Genomic DNA, 14,961 nt, shown 5'->3' with positions numbered 1-14,961 from the left:
GTTCACTCTTCCTCCAAAACGGTTTAGAGCGTAGCAGAAGATAGGACGAGAGACCCCTTTTCTGTCATGCGCACTAGGGAACAGGAGCGCTCCCTTTTTCTCTGCTCCACCAACCCACTAGGACCTGACTTCGTCATGCGCATTGAGAGTTCTCAAGGCGCGCGCGCGCGCGAGCAGCGCCGCGCTCATGCGCACGAGCCGATCAGCCCGCGCGGGCGGAAGTGCGGAGCCGCTTCGCGAAGTGAGGGCTGGCGCGCTCGTTGTGGGTGGGCGAGCGGCCGACATGGCGCCCTCCGGGAGTCTCAGGATCCCCGTGGCAGTGCTGCTGCTGTTGCTTTGCGGGGCTCCCTGGACCCACGGGCGGCGGAGCGACGTGCGGATCATCACGGACGAGAACTGGAGAGAGTTGCTGGAAGGAGAGTGGATGATAGAATTGTGAGTGCGGGGCGGTGGTCTCGGGGCCCCCGGTGGGCCGGGGTCCTAGTTCCAAGTCTGTACCCCCGATTTCATCCCCGTTCGTCTCATGCGAGTCCCAGACTACCCGGGACTGCGACTCTGAGGCGCGGGGCGGGAGCCCCCGACTCCTCGCGATCCCCTAACTCCTCTTGGGATCCTCCGCAGCCGTGGTCCCACCCGCTCCTCGTTTCTGACCGGGGGATACTCTGTTAAGTTTCTTCTAACGTGTGCACCCTAGTTCGGTTGCTAGGACTGAGGTGCGCCTGTGAGGTTACTTTCAGCTTTGAATTCTCTTTCTTCATGGCTTTGGGGTTGAGGGTGGTTGGTCTGTCTAGTTCCTATACAATTATTCATTTTGGAATGAGTCTTCACAGACTTAACAGACTTATTTCACCAAACTCTACAAAGGAGGAAACTGAGTGAACCTCTCCTCTCTTTTTGTCTCATTATCCTTAAAAAGTAGTCCACTTACAGTGTTAGAATTTGAGACTCTTTTAGTTTATTTTAAATGTTATTTTATGGATTAGGCATATTTTTATTGTAAATGCCAAGTAAATTCAAGTTGCGTTATTTAAATACCTGCGTTCCCTTTATCATTTGTTGTTTTTTCTTTGCCCACGTTTCATTTTTCTTTTGGGTGTGTGTTTTTACAAAGTACTGAATGTTTTGGGTTATTACTCTTATGCCTCTCTAAATGGTATTGCATTAAAAAAATTAATGTATGAGTGTGATTATAAACTCTTAAAAGAGCGTCAGTTCGTCACTTATTGTTCAGATAAAACCATGTGTCTGTGGTGATTCCGTTATAATAACGTCCCTTCTGCATCGGTAGATAATAAACTGTCTGCCTTTGCTTTAGTCACTAAATTGGTGGTGACATCCCCAAGGGAGAACCCACAAGGTCACATCAGTAACTCCTGAGTCATAAAGTCAAACAAGGCATAGAACATCTATATGCAGGATACAATAGGGGAAATATTTATATAGTATGCATATAATCAGTAACTCAGTGAAATGAATTTTCAGGCACCATTGAAGGTGCAGGGGAGAGGAAATATAACCAGGGACAGCATTTGGGTTTCATTGTCCTCAGTACCTTGTTTTAGATAGTGCCCATAAAATATTCACAGTTTCATAAATAATGTGTTGAACAATTGTGATTATGAACTTTTATGCAAATTAAATCAAGTATTACTCAAGGAGATTTTTATTAACTCATTTGATCAAACTATATCAAAACAGCAGTCAGAAGTGAAGTATTTGGGGATTTGAATTAGAGCATCTGTATGAAATTAAGAGCATACCGTAGTATTTTTTACCCTAGCCTACTGAATATGAAGTTGTCTCTAAAAAGCACCGAAGAAACAAAAGAAACTTGAAAAAGGATGTAGTATTTCTAATGATAGTCAGCTCTTACTACAAGTTAGTTATCTGCATTAAATCTGCCCTGATCAGGAGTTATGTTACAGAGATATTTTCATTGTAATTCAATTTATTGTTACGGACTTTGGCTTTTGTGTATGGTACTAGTCTTGTTCCACAATGCATATTACTTTTAGGAATTTTATTTTCATAAAATAAGTCAAGAAAATAGAATGAAGTACAGAAACTGTACTCTTGTGTTTAACAGGTACAGGCTTTATTCTTCCTGGTTCCATTAAAAAAAACTGAGATAAATTATGAGATAATATACAATAAAATGGGAAAAATCAAATCCTAGGAAAGATTCAGGGCCTTTTAAGAATGAATACCAGAAGAGTAATTAAAATGCTAATATGCTTGGCCACAGATTTATAAACCCGAGATTGACCAAGGTCTGGGCAGAGAATTTCATTTGGCCTGCCTAGTGTTTGTGTCTGGGTTAAGTTTTGAGGTAGCATTTTTACATAAAAATGCAGATTTTCAGCTCTTTTTAAATTGGAATAGCCTGCTGCACTGGGCCAGCTGTCCTGGACCTGTCAAGCTATGTAGTGTTTCCTTCCTTAAGATGAGGCACGTGTTTCCTGTTCACCACAGCCGTGGGTGCTTCCTCTTTTTTTACTAGCACCTTGGCACTTGTGACTCCTGCACATACCATTGTTAAAACTGATGAACTCCAAATTTGGCTTTGAGCTTTCTGCCCACCTTATAATAAGAGAAATCCAAAGGTTTTTTTTTTTTTTTTTTTTTGCTGTATGCGGGCCTCTCGCTGTTGTGGCCTCTCCCGTTGCAGAGCACAGGCTCCGGACGTGCAGGCTCAGCGGCCATGGCTCACGAGCCTACCCGCTCCGCGGCATGTGGGATTTTCCCGGACTGGGGCACGAACCCGTGTCCCCTGAACCCATGTTCCCTGCATTAGCAGGCGGACTCTCAGCCACTGCGCCACCAGGGAAGCCCCCAAAGGTTTTTAAAGAGCTGTTTTGCACTTGAAAAAGGCCTTGTGTCTTAAAAACTTATTCTCAGAATTACTTTTCTGTGATTAGCATTATCAATTCATAGTTCTTGATTTCCAGAGTGTTCGACTCACACTTAAAACCTTTTCATCTTCACAAAATTAACCACTTTGCTATCTTGTTTTTAGTATAAAATATTCTTCACAAGTTACACATTTTAGAATTTTTATCCCAATATGATCATTAGAGTGTTTAACTTTTTTAAAAACTATTTCTTAGTTATGCTCCATGGTGTCCTGCTTGTCAGAATCTTCAACCAGAATGGGAAAGTTTTGCCGAATGGGGAGAAGATCTTGAGGTTAATGTTGCAAAAGTAGATGTCACAGAGCAGCCAGGTACTGTAAGTCTTTGGTTAATTTTGTTTCGTTGCAGATTGGGATGGTCTGTTGGTCTATTTTACACATTGCATGAACTTAACTCTACCTTTCACTAGTTTTTAAAAACAGAACTGTCTTCAGCTGGTTAGGCTGACTTACCCACCTCCCTGATGGGGGCTCAGTGTGAAGTGCCGCAGAAAGTGGATTCCCTGGTTGGGTATGGCAGCTTACTTCTTTTCTCTATTGCTCTAAGGGACCTTGGAGACATCTCCCTCCCCCCACTCTTCCCTCACATAACTGCCTGTGATCTTTTTTCCTTTGCATCTCAGGCCCCAGACTAGTATGTAAGACATCTGTGAGAAGCCCTAGAACATTGTGGCCCAGGTGGACATTGGTTAACCCAGCATTTGCATCTGTACCAAGCTTCAGAATAAGGAGCATGTGGTTGGGGTTCTTTGTAGAGTCAAGGTCACATTCCCTGTGTGAGTCGTCTAAATCTCTGCAATTGGATTTCAAATTTAATCCTTTAACTGTGATTTGAGAACATTGGCTGTTAATTACAAAGCCCTCATGGTTGTGGCCTCCTGACTTGGCCCCCTGGAGAAGTGTCAGGCCCTGCCCTTACAGATGCTTCTTCTTACCTGTTCTTGGTCACAGTAAACCTGGATTCTTGATTCTGCCCCATCCCAAATGGTAATAATCGCTAATATTTGGTGAGCACTTACTGTTACAGGTACTGCTCCAAGTGTTTTGCATTTATTATGTAGTCCTTATACAACGTTGTGGGATAGATAGTATCCCCGTTTTACAGATCATAAAACTGAGTCATAGATTGGTTCTTAGTTTAGTGTTTAACACATGGTTGATAATGTTAGCTGATGCTGTTATTGCCCACCTTTTGGAAGATTCATAATATTTTCCATTTTTAACAATACCTTAGAAACTCTGTTTGCTTTTTGATTATCAAATGCGGTTTCATTTGATTTTAGACCTAAGACCGCAGTTATATTGTGCTGTCCCATGACTCAGCTAGTAATCTTAATAGTAGTATAATTGACCAAATGTTTATACATATATATTCACAAATGTCTTCAATATTCAGATTTTACATACTTTTAAATGGAGATAATGTATAGTAGAGTTTTTTTTCAGTTGCTTTAAGTACGTAATTGGAATTTCTTTCATTGTTTATATTACAGAGCTCAACTATTTTTAGGTATATTTCATATTCTTTGCCTATTAGTATTCAAGTAATTCAGAGTCAGCTTTTAAGTGGTAAGTGATTGGCCCATATAAAACCTGCTGTGTTTTCTTTCTTGTATTTATTTCTAATCTTTCTTTATCATTTGTAGGACTAAGCGGACGATTTATCATAAGTGCTCTTCCTACTGTTTATCAGTAAGTATTTGAAGATTCTGTAGTTATGAAAGATGCATCATAGTGTAATCAGAATAGTAGACCTCCAGCCTAGATCACGTTTAAAGAGCATTATATTCAATAAGTTTACTAGAAGGCTTACTTTGCTTAGTGCTATTCTAGGTGCCTTTAGATAGATGAATGATGCATGAAACAATCTGTGATCCCAAAGATTTGTAATTGTTTTAGAAGATGATGTGCACGAGAAATGGTGTGATACCATTCAGCTAGTAAGTGATTATGAGCGCAGAGTTGTGGTAAGTACTGTAGGAAATTTGGTAAGGGAAAAAAATCGCTGCTTTGGACTGGTTCCTGGAGAATATGCAGTTTAAACTCAACTTTGGAGGTAGCATTTTCAAGAGTGCAGAGTAAGCATTCCATCCTGAGAACAGTCTCATAAACAGTTATAATTAGGATCATGGTATGTTCAAACATTAGCTATTAGAAAGTGCTGTAGCTCAGCCTTGGGGACAGTGGTAGGTGAAATGGTTGTTAAGTCAGAATAAACAAGATTATGTAGTGTTCAGTGTCAGGTTTTTTAGTTTGTCTTTATCTTCTGAACTGGCCATAAGAAATCTTAAATCTCTGTATCTGCCCTGAACCTTAATGTTCATCTAGCTGGTGGGTTGAATGCCAGGAGGCACTTCTCTCCTTCACTTAAAAGTTACACAAACAAGAAGTCGGCGGTTCTGTGTGTATCTTGATTTTCCTTGTCTTTTTTTCATGTTTGTATCTGTTTCCCTGTACCTTTTTATTTGCCACGACTCCCTTTGTATATGTTTAAATATCTCTTCTCTGTCTCTGTAAGTGCTTCTCTCCGTTTTTACTCAGTCCTTTTCTCCACATGCCCCTTAACTGGCTAGTCAGTCTCCCCCTTGTCTTAACACCCCCTGAAATTTTCTGGAATTTCCTGCCTTTTTCTTTTAGTAACGTTGTTTATCATGCTCATTCCCCTAATTTCTGCCTGCTGAAATCCTACCTATCCTTCAAAAACAGCTCAAATGTCATTTTCTCCGCAAAACTTTGGGTTTTTGAGTGGGGGCTTCCTTGTTGTCTTTGGCTCTGGGTGGATAAAGGATCCTCTGATCTTACTGTAGGTAGTGGGGAGCTATGGAAAGTTTTTGCGCTTAAAGTGATAAAAATTGAAGTGTTAATTGAGTAGAGTTAGACTGGCAGTATTATTTAAGGTAATTTAGAAATGGTGAAGATGTGGGAACAGGGAGAGCACTTACGATCCTATGACAGAGCTCCATGCATTAGGAATGGGAAGGAGGAGGTGGGTGTCAGGAAGAACGCAAAGCCGAATGTCACTGCATCAGATGCCTCCAGCGACTTAAACCATGATGGCTGTGAAAGTTCTTTAACAATAGCTAATAAATAATAAATGTCAGACGTGATTCTAACTGCTTTTTCATGAAGTCATCTCTTTAATGTGTGTATTGTGGCTTAAAAGTAATTTTCTGAGATATATCTACGTACTGCATTTCTTTTTCTCCCCAGTTTTTTATTGAGACATAATTGACATATAATTACTTACTGTGTTCCATAGTTTTATTATTTGGAAGAGTAACAATAACAGTCTTAAGACTTACGATTGTTTAAAAGTATAACCTCAGTGTTTAATTAAATTTGGGGCTAAGATGTCAAGGGTAGGTAATTAGTGTAATTTGCTACTTCTGCATTGCTGATGATTTTGAAGATTAGGATTGATTGTAAAATGGGGTTATAGAAATAGCAAAACAAAGTTTATTTATTTGGTGCTGATTAATATTTACTTGTGATCTTTAGTTGTAAAAATGGTGAATTTAGGCGCTATCAGGGCCCAAGGACTAAGAAGGACTTCATAAACTTTATAAGTGAAAAAGAGTGGAAGAGTATTGAACCTGTTTCATCATGGGTTGGTCCAGGTTCTGTTTTGTAAGTATGAGGGGTTTTTCTCTTATTTATTTCAGGATTAATTGGGACATATATTTCATGTAAATAAAGCATATTTACTTAGTTTTAATTCTAGGACTCTTAAGATATGTTCAGATTTACTATGTGATATTTTCAGTTTGACTTTATCTTCTAAGTCCAGTGGATACTGTGATCCTTGTTAATGTAGAAGGAGGCTTTCTATAGAATTAAGTCTTTTTAGGAATATTTTAGTTCTGTAAATACGGTCATTTGTATCATCAAAAACTAATAAATCCCCCTAAGAGTGTGAGTGATACAATAGGTAAAACTATCATTTGAGGGGTTTTTTGTTCGTTTTTGGTTTTGTTTTTTTAAATATTTATTTATTTGGCTGTGCCAGGTCTTAGTTGCGGTGTGTGGCATCTTTAGTTGAGGCATATGGGCTCTTAGTTGCGGCACACGGGATCTAGTTCCCTGACCAGGGATCAAATCCAGGGCCCCTGCATTGGGAGTGTGGAGTTTTAACCACTGGACCACCAGGGAAGTCCCTATCATTTGAGCTTAGCATTTGGATGAGAAGCCTCAACCATATGCCTACTCATGCTACCTTTAGATTTAAGTTCTTGATTTAGTGTGATTGAATTATTCCACCTGTCTGATAGCTTTTTGTACGAATAGTATGGATGAACAATGAGCCTAATGGCATGACTAACCACTGAGCTTTATATGTAGGTAGAGGGTACATTTCTCCAGAGCAGCTTGCTATGGAGCAGTAGGATTGGGCATAACTAGCACATTTTCTGAATCTTTCTTGAGGAGCAAGGCCTCACGGGTCATTTGAGAGACCTCTGGGAATACTGAGTTTTGCTGAGGCCACCATGGACTCATCCTGGTGTGGCTAAGCTGTCTCTTCCTGTCCTCTTACCACACTTGCCTTTGGAGGATGGAGAGTGTAAGCGATAATGCTCTGGATCTGGGAGTGGGGGCATGATCATCCCTAAGCAGTATTTTGAAAAAGAAAGTTCATCTTTAGGACCTTTTCCTTACACCTCTGAATTGAACTGTCAGAATTCCCCCACTGAGCCACCATGCCCAACCCAAATAAGGCACCTGCTCTTCCTGATAGAATCTAATCAGGACAGACTACAGTGAGACAACACAGTGATTCATGTTTCAGTTCCTTGTTCCTATTCCTATTTTGTGTTTTAAAGAACAGAAGCAACATGGTTAATGTACCTGTCTGTGTTGGACTGAAAATGTAACTGATTTTTGTTTGAAATCTCATGTCATAAATGATTCTTCCCCTCTCTGGTCGAGGAAGTGGGGGTCGCTTGTAAGTCTCCGCTGACTCCTCCGGACAGCAGTCCATACCTTTTTTATTGGTAGACTGAGTTAGAGGCGCTCCCAGGGTCAGCTTGGCAGGTTCATCCACCCAGTGATCAGTGATTGGATTAGGCCATCCTGCATGCAGACCTCTGGCTTGTGTGTGAATTAGTTTATGTGTAAGTGGCCCCACTTCTGCTAGAGAGAACCCACAAAGCTAAGTTTTGGAGCAGGCCTCTTTTCTAACTGCCCATCAAAGCTACTTGGGTTTAATTATGTGAAAATTGTTATTTTTACTTTTACCGTTTTACTTATATGGTAACTTAGCATTTATTTCTTGTGTGATTATTTTGTATATCATTAAACTATATCAAACTAATGCTGTTGTAAGTTTAATTTTAATACAAAAGGAGGGTAATTCTTAGGTGGGAAGGATCAACTCAGCAAGTGCTCCCAGTCTTCCTTCAGGCTCCCTTCTCTACTTCTTTGGAAGATTTTAAGGGTGAATAAGAGTTGCCATTTGCTTACAGTGTGCCTAACTTCAAACCAGTTTGTTCCAGAGAGCTTGTAACCTGTACTCAAAGTATATTGGAGAAATCATCAGGTGAAAGGTTATAGTCAAAACAATAGGAGAAAAGGAAAAAAAAAATGATCAAGTGTTTTGTTTATGAGGATATCACATAGTGGCAACAATTCAGAAACTGCTAATTTCCATTAATAAGCCTTCTTATTATGGGCTTGAAATCACTGATGTATCACTAATCTTGAGTAACATCAGCAATAAAATCTGTTGTGTTGGGGAAGTTATAGAGTGAAAAATAGAAGATATAGGTAACACACATGTATTCTACTTCAAAGCTGTGTATCTGATTCAGTTTTTCACTTGTCTCTTTATTTTAGGATGAGTAGTATGTCAGCACTCTTTCAGCTGTCTATGTGGATCAGGGTATGGGCTAAAATTTTATTTCTATTTTAAACATTTTGACACTGTCACTTTTTAAGAAATGACCATGTTTTTAGTTTATGTTTTTCTTTTGATTTTAGACTTACCATAACTATTTTATTGAAGACCTTGGATTACCGGTTTGGGGATCATATACAGTGTTTGCTTTAGCAACTCTGCTTTCGGGACTATTATTAGGACTTGTAAGCACTTCATTTTCAGAGTACTGGGAAGAAAAATATTTTAGAATTTCATAATTCAATATAGTTTCACTGGCTTTATATTGTACATTCATACTTCTGTTTATTTTTGCAGTGCATGATATTTGTGGCAGATTGCCTTTGTCCTTCAAAAAGGCGCAGACCACAGCCATACCCTTCCAGTAAGTATATTTTTAAATGTTTATTTTTATTCACTATAATCCCATTGATTTCTATAGTAAACACAATCACACATAAAACAAGTTGCCTTTCTAGCTTAGGTTTCTAAATATGGAGTGGTGGGGGAAGAGGGATGTATATTTCATGTAAGAATGACAGCCCATTGGATTTAGAAACATAGGTTTTTTTTGGTTTTTATAGTGTGGAGAATTTTAACACTGCATATAACTTATAGATATTTGATAACCATTGACCTGATGTCAGTTTGTTTGAAAATTCCATGATATTCATGGATCCATTTGAATATACTTGGGTCAAAAAAAGTTGAATATATTCCACTCTTGAAGTCTTTTCATTGGTATAGTGACCACATTTGAAGCTTTTTCTTTGTATGCTGGTCAAGTCTGAGTTTTTCTGTTAGGTTATTGGGAAAAGCAAATCCTGTAGCTGCTTGAGGATTCTCATTGCCATTGTATTTTACTACACGATGGGTTTATAGAATTAGAATATTCACTGCTGTTTATCTTAATAGGATTACCTACCAATCATTTATTTTTAATCTTGAAAATCATACTGTTATGAAGGCCCTCTTATTTGCTGTTTGTAAAGAGCTTTCACTTTCTGTCGTCCCATTTGCTTTTCAGCAGCTCTTTAGGTAGACTGCATAAGTGATACTCTTCCCATTTTGTGGTTGAGGAAACTAAAGCTGAGAGAGATGAACTGTGTTTCCAAGTTCACACAGAAATGACAGAGCTGAGAGTAGAACCTAAACCAGACTTTTGGCCTGACATTTCTGTTGTATTTCGTGACTTAGGACTTAAACTGAGGTCAGAACTCCTGAAATGAAATCAGTGGAGATTGCATTTACAGTATTCCTTGTCTGTCGAACAACTGATAGTGTTTTTAAAAAATTTCTTAGATAGTTGCATTGATGCTAAGAAGAACACAGGTAGGGGAGGGAATAATTTTATCCACCAAGGGTCACTGACCTGTAGGAAAAAATATAATAAGCACGGATTACTTAAAAGACAATTAAGTCAGTGAATGTACCTTTTATATTTATTTTGCTTCAAAAACCTTAAACCTAATAACAGATTTGTCTCAAGTAATCTGTGACACAGCTGATACTAATCCATACTTTAATGTGATATTACCCCTTCTACAGCAGGCTACAGGATTTTTTTGAGTTGTTTTCCATTATGTGTGTTTGGCTTAGATTTTGAGTTGCTAGGAAAAGATCCAACTGAGTCTAACTTTAAGCAAAACCAGAATTTATTGGTTCACATAGGAAGCCTGAGGGCAGAGTTGATTGGATCCTGGGGCTCAAATGTTTTTATGTTTCTGAATTGCTCAGTTCTCTATAACTTTGCTTGCTCCATTTTGGGCTCTTTTTAGTCCTGAGAATAGAATGACTATAGAAAGCTATAGCTCATAATCCCAGAGTAAGAAGGAAATATACTTCTCCCTGTACTCACCTATCTTCTGGAAAAATTCTGGTGTATTCCACTTGTATAAGAGGGCTCAGTTTTTGGAACAGTCACTGTAAACCAGAGTTTCTCAACCTTGACACTATTGGTCTTTTGGGCTGGATAATTCTTAATCGTGATGAACTGTCTTTTGTACATTATTGAATTTTCAGCAGCATCCCCCTGGTTGCCAGTAGCACCACCCCTCTCTGTTGTAGCAACCAAAAATATCTTCAGACATAGCCAAGTGTTCCTTAGGAGGCAGAATCACCCCTGGTGGAGAACCACTGCTCTAAACTGTCATTTGTGTCCACCACAGCCACCTGGGATGTAGCATAGGGAAGGGGTAACCCAACAGGAAAAGGGATGCTAGACAGACCAAACAACAGATTGTCCACTTTACGGTAATTCCTTCCCGTAATTTCTTCTACCTTGCACCCCCGTGTTCTTCCCGCTCCATTCCGGGTTGCCTAGGATTAGGGACAGTCTCGGATCACTGAACAGAGAAAAGCTTATTGGCCAAATTCTGTGTTCTGGATCTCAGTAACATGGTGTCTTCTAAGTTTAAGTTAACTAGCAACAGTCCCTATTAACAAAGGGAGGGGGGGTATATGTGTGTGTGTGTGTATATTAAAAAATTAATTGAGCTGTATACTTAAGATATGTATCTTATATTATTTGTAATTACACCTTAATAAAATTACATATGTGGAGAAGTGGAAGCATCTTTATGAAACCACTTGAAAAAAACATAGCTAGGAAAATAGCCTTCAACTTAAGTGTCTGATTCCTGTTCTCCTGGGAGCTGAAACAAGGGTGGTATTGAAGTTTGTCTTAGTATACTTCTTAGCTAGAAGATTTAATAGCAAGTTAATATAAGATAGTTATATTTAATGCAGTCTGTTTTCTTACAATAATATGCACAGCATTAATTCTGGTTCATTAATTTCAGTTCAGTTTATGAATAGGTGGATAATAAGAATGAATTTGGTAAGTAAAATGGATCTTCCAAACCAGTTATTTTTACAGTATCACTTGTTCTTGAAGATAGCTTTTTCCTTTTGGAAATCCAAACATGATTGATAAATAAGTGCCAAAGCAATTTATGGGCATATGAATTGTGTCTTGATTGTACTCTTAACACAACTCTAATACATCAACAAAAGAACATTTCTGGTTTTTATCTTTAAGAAAAATTATTACTAGAATCTTCTCAACCTCTGAAAAAAGTGGAGGAAGAACAAGAGGCTGATGAAGAAGATGTTTCAGAAGAGGAACCTGAAAGCAAAGAAGGAATAAACACAGAGTTTGCACAAAATGCCATAAGACAACGTTCTGTGGCTCCTTCATTGGCCACAGATAAATCTAGTTAATTTGTACAAGTATATTCATATGATTTTGACAAAAACAGAAGATTGATCATTTCTTTTGGTTTGAAGTGAACTGTGACTTGCTTGTACATTGCAGGGTTCAGTCTAGATTGTCATTAGGTTGAACAGTCTACCTTCAGAAAATAAAAGTAGCATTATTTGAAAAATCAGGATTTGAGAACAGTATGGTGGTTCAAACAGTAGTTTAATTTTTGAAAAATCTGGTGCCAAGCAATAAGATTTCTGTATGTTTGTTTCATAATAACCTATTCAAGTCTGAGTTGAAAAATTACATTTCCCAAGTATTGCATTATTGAGGTATTTAAGGAGATTACTTTAGAGAAAAAGATTTCTCATTTGATATAATTTTTCTCAGTTTCACTGTGTGAAAAAAAGAACATATTTCCCATAAATGGGAACTTTGCCCATTGTCTCAAGAAATGTGTATTTCAGTGACAACTGTGAGGTCCTTTTAGAGGTAAATTCCAAAATGTAGTCATAGCTTTAGAGTATGCAACTAATAAAAGCTACCTTACTTTAGTTACAGTTTTCTACATATGATAATACAGGATATGTTTAGGAAGATTTTATAAGCCCATGATGTTGTCTTGATTCCTATAAAAGGTTGGTTGCCTTTTTGTTCTCCTCTGTTCAGTGTATGATTTGTATTTTTCTTACCATGAGTTACATTTTTCATTTTCCAAATTGGATAATTTCCTGGAAATGTTTTTCATGTTTTAATAAATTGTTTCAAACTGAAGTTTACTGAGGAATCCTTAAAAGTGAAGAGGCATCTACTGATAATTTAAAATCTTGGCTACTTGTTTCAGATTTTACATCATTCTTGTTGAACCTCTACTTGAACTTTTTTTGGATGTGAAGGTGAACATTCCTGATTTTTACTTGATTTTGTGGAAAAGCCTTGGTATTTTACATTTTGAAAATTCACAGAAGCTTAATTTGATATAAAGTTAGCATTCTACTCAGGAAAAAGCATCTTGTAGTGTATGTTTTCAGTGTATATTTGTCCTCATACAGAAAGTTCTTAATTGATTTTACAAAGTCAATGTATGCCTGATGTCTTAAACTCATAAAAGGCTTATGTTTTTGAAAAGACAGACTCCGTATTCTACTGTACTTTCTGTTGTGTGTTATTTCACAGGTGGGTATCAGCAAGGTGGGACATTTAATATATTTTTACTCCTTGAAGAGTTGAAGAGTTTTCACCTTACAGCAAAAGAGGGGGTGGGCGGATGTGTGCAGCAGCAGTAGAAAACTGTGTTAGCTACAAGAAGGGGAAAAAGCATAAATATTTAGAATGGATCACCTCTCCATTATGGTAATAGACAATTTCTGTAATGTCCCCTTTCATCTAGGTTCTGCTGCTGTGTGAATCCATTAGACTTACAATATCATAATGTACAACAGTTTTCTTTAAAGGCCTCTCCTTTAGAATATTAAATATTCTACCATTGAAGAGTTTGGATGTGTAATTTTGTGATGCTTTAGAAAAATAATCTAAGCACAAAATAAACTTTTCTAAGCACTTCACTGAAGCTGAAGGCAAGTGTGATTTCTAGTTGCATATTTAACGATGCTTAATTAATTTGCATTTTACAGTGTTCAAGTGAATATTTGTGTCACTGTGTATATACTTGATATGTGTAATCAAAAGGCTAGAGTCATACACATCTGTTTCTGTCACTTGAGATGACAGAGAAATGCTTCTCGTTAATTAAGCGTTCTATTTTTCTAGTCTTGTAGTATACATGACAATATAGTTTTAAGTTTTTAAGTGATTAAAAACAATATATACAGAAGATTACAAGTAGGCTGAACATGTAGAGACTTGATATTTCAGAAAAGAGATGATCTTGTGTGTCTTCAGGATTGTCACTGTAGACATCTGAATAATCAATTTTCTGTCACACCAGAGGCTTACAGAAACTATATTGGGATCATTTTACCTTTAACAGACCCCTTTTGTTTCTGCATTGGTTTAAAGGGGCTCCACATGGCAGCTTAGCAACAGATCATCTAGGAGGGAATAAGGTGCAATATCAGCATCCTGGAGAACGCTGCTCCTCAGGATGCCTCAGTCATTCAGCTCCAGCACTAAAGTATTGAAATCTGATCACTCCACTAGAAAATGCAGTATTCTACCACGTATTGCCTAAATACTTAAATGAGCAAGACTGACAGTAGTGTGAATGAAGGTTCCATGGGGAACATTCTTCATTCATTGAGTATTGGAGCTGTGCTCTTTTCCTGTAATAATTCATTTAGTCTGACTACAGTATGTGATATCTGAGCATTACATGTGAACAGGCTCAGAGAGCTAGGGCAGAAATAGGTACAATCAGAAACCACAGGATTTCAAATCATGCTTTTTTTTTCAGCACGAGTACTGCAGATTTAGCAATTTATATATGAAATTACAATATAAATTTAAAAATTTCACTCTTATCAGATATTGCAACAAATATATTCAGAAATACCAGAATTCAGTACTTGCAGTCTTGTGTTTTGGGTACTGCATAAAGAATCGAGGTTATTACCATAAATGATGCTTTTGAAAGCAGTTTTCTCTCTAGTCAGTTGTGTTCTTACTGAGCCCGATGCATAAAAAGGCATAGTACTGGACTTGTGATTAGATAAACATTTTTGAATGAACATTTTAACTCATTTTAAAGTTACCTAGGATATTCTGATTCATTGCATAATTTAAGTTAGAATTCTTTCGATAATTTTTTTTCCCAAGATTTACTGAGGTATGATTGACAAATTACTTTTGATGTGGATATTTTATTTATCATAATTGTTTTGGGTTGGAATTTAAATGAGTGGTCATACTGAGTATAATTGTGTAATTCTAAAAGTAAATTTTAAATTGAATATCCTACTTGCAGATTTAGATATGTTGGTATTTCATATCCAGCAACTTTTGCACCTGTTTTAGAGC

General features: G+C 37.7%; 1 protein-coding gene across 1 annotated transcript; it reads left to right on the top strand.

Annotated features, from left to right (window-relative positions):
• Positions 1–200: 200 nt before the first annotated feature.
• On the top strand, positions 201–13,117 carry TMX1 (thioredoxin related transmembrane protein 1). Its single transcript, XM_082832385.1, has 8 exons — positions 201–435; positions 3,108–3,223; positions 4,558–4,603; positions 6,410–6,538; positions 8,741–8,786; positions 8,885–8,986; positions 9,099–9,165; positions 11,821–13,117. The coding sequence occupies exons 1-8, from the start codon at positions 284–286 to the stop codon at positions 12,000–12,002; spliced, it is 840 nt and encodes a 279-aa protein (XP_082688511.1). The 5' UTR covers positions 201–283; the 3' UTR covers positions 12,003–13,117.
• Positions 13,118–14,961: the final 1,844 nt, after the last annotated feature.

The sequence above is a fragment of the Leucopleurus acutus genome (assembly GCF_964270905.1).
Source record: "Leucopleurus acutus genome assembly, chromosome: 1".
Classification (NCBI taxonomy): Eukaryota; Metazoa; Chordata; class Mammalia; order Artiodactyla; family Delphinidae; genus Leucopleurus; species Leucopleurus acutus.
Note: the sequence above shows the minus strand (reverse complement) of the source record. Positions and strands in the feature narration are given on the sequence as shown.

Coding starts and splice junctions, on each gene's coding strand:
- TMX1 (XM_082832385.1), top strand. CDS start 284: ATGGCGCCCTCCGGGAGTCTCAGGATCCCCGTGGCAGTGCTGCTGCTG. Junction 4,604..6,409: donor GCTCTTCCTACTGTTTATCA/GTAAGTATTTGA, acceptor TGTGATCTTTAG/TTGTAAAAATGGTGAATTTA. Junction 9,166..11,820: donor ACCACAGCCATACCCTTCCA/GTAAGTATATTT, acceptor TTTATCTTTAAG/AAAAATTATTACTAGAATCT.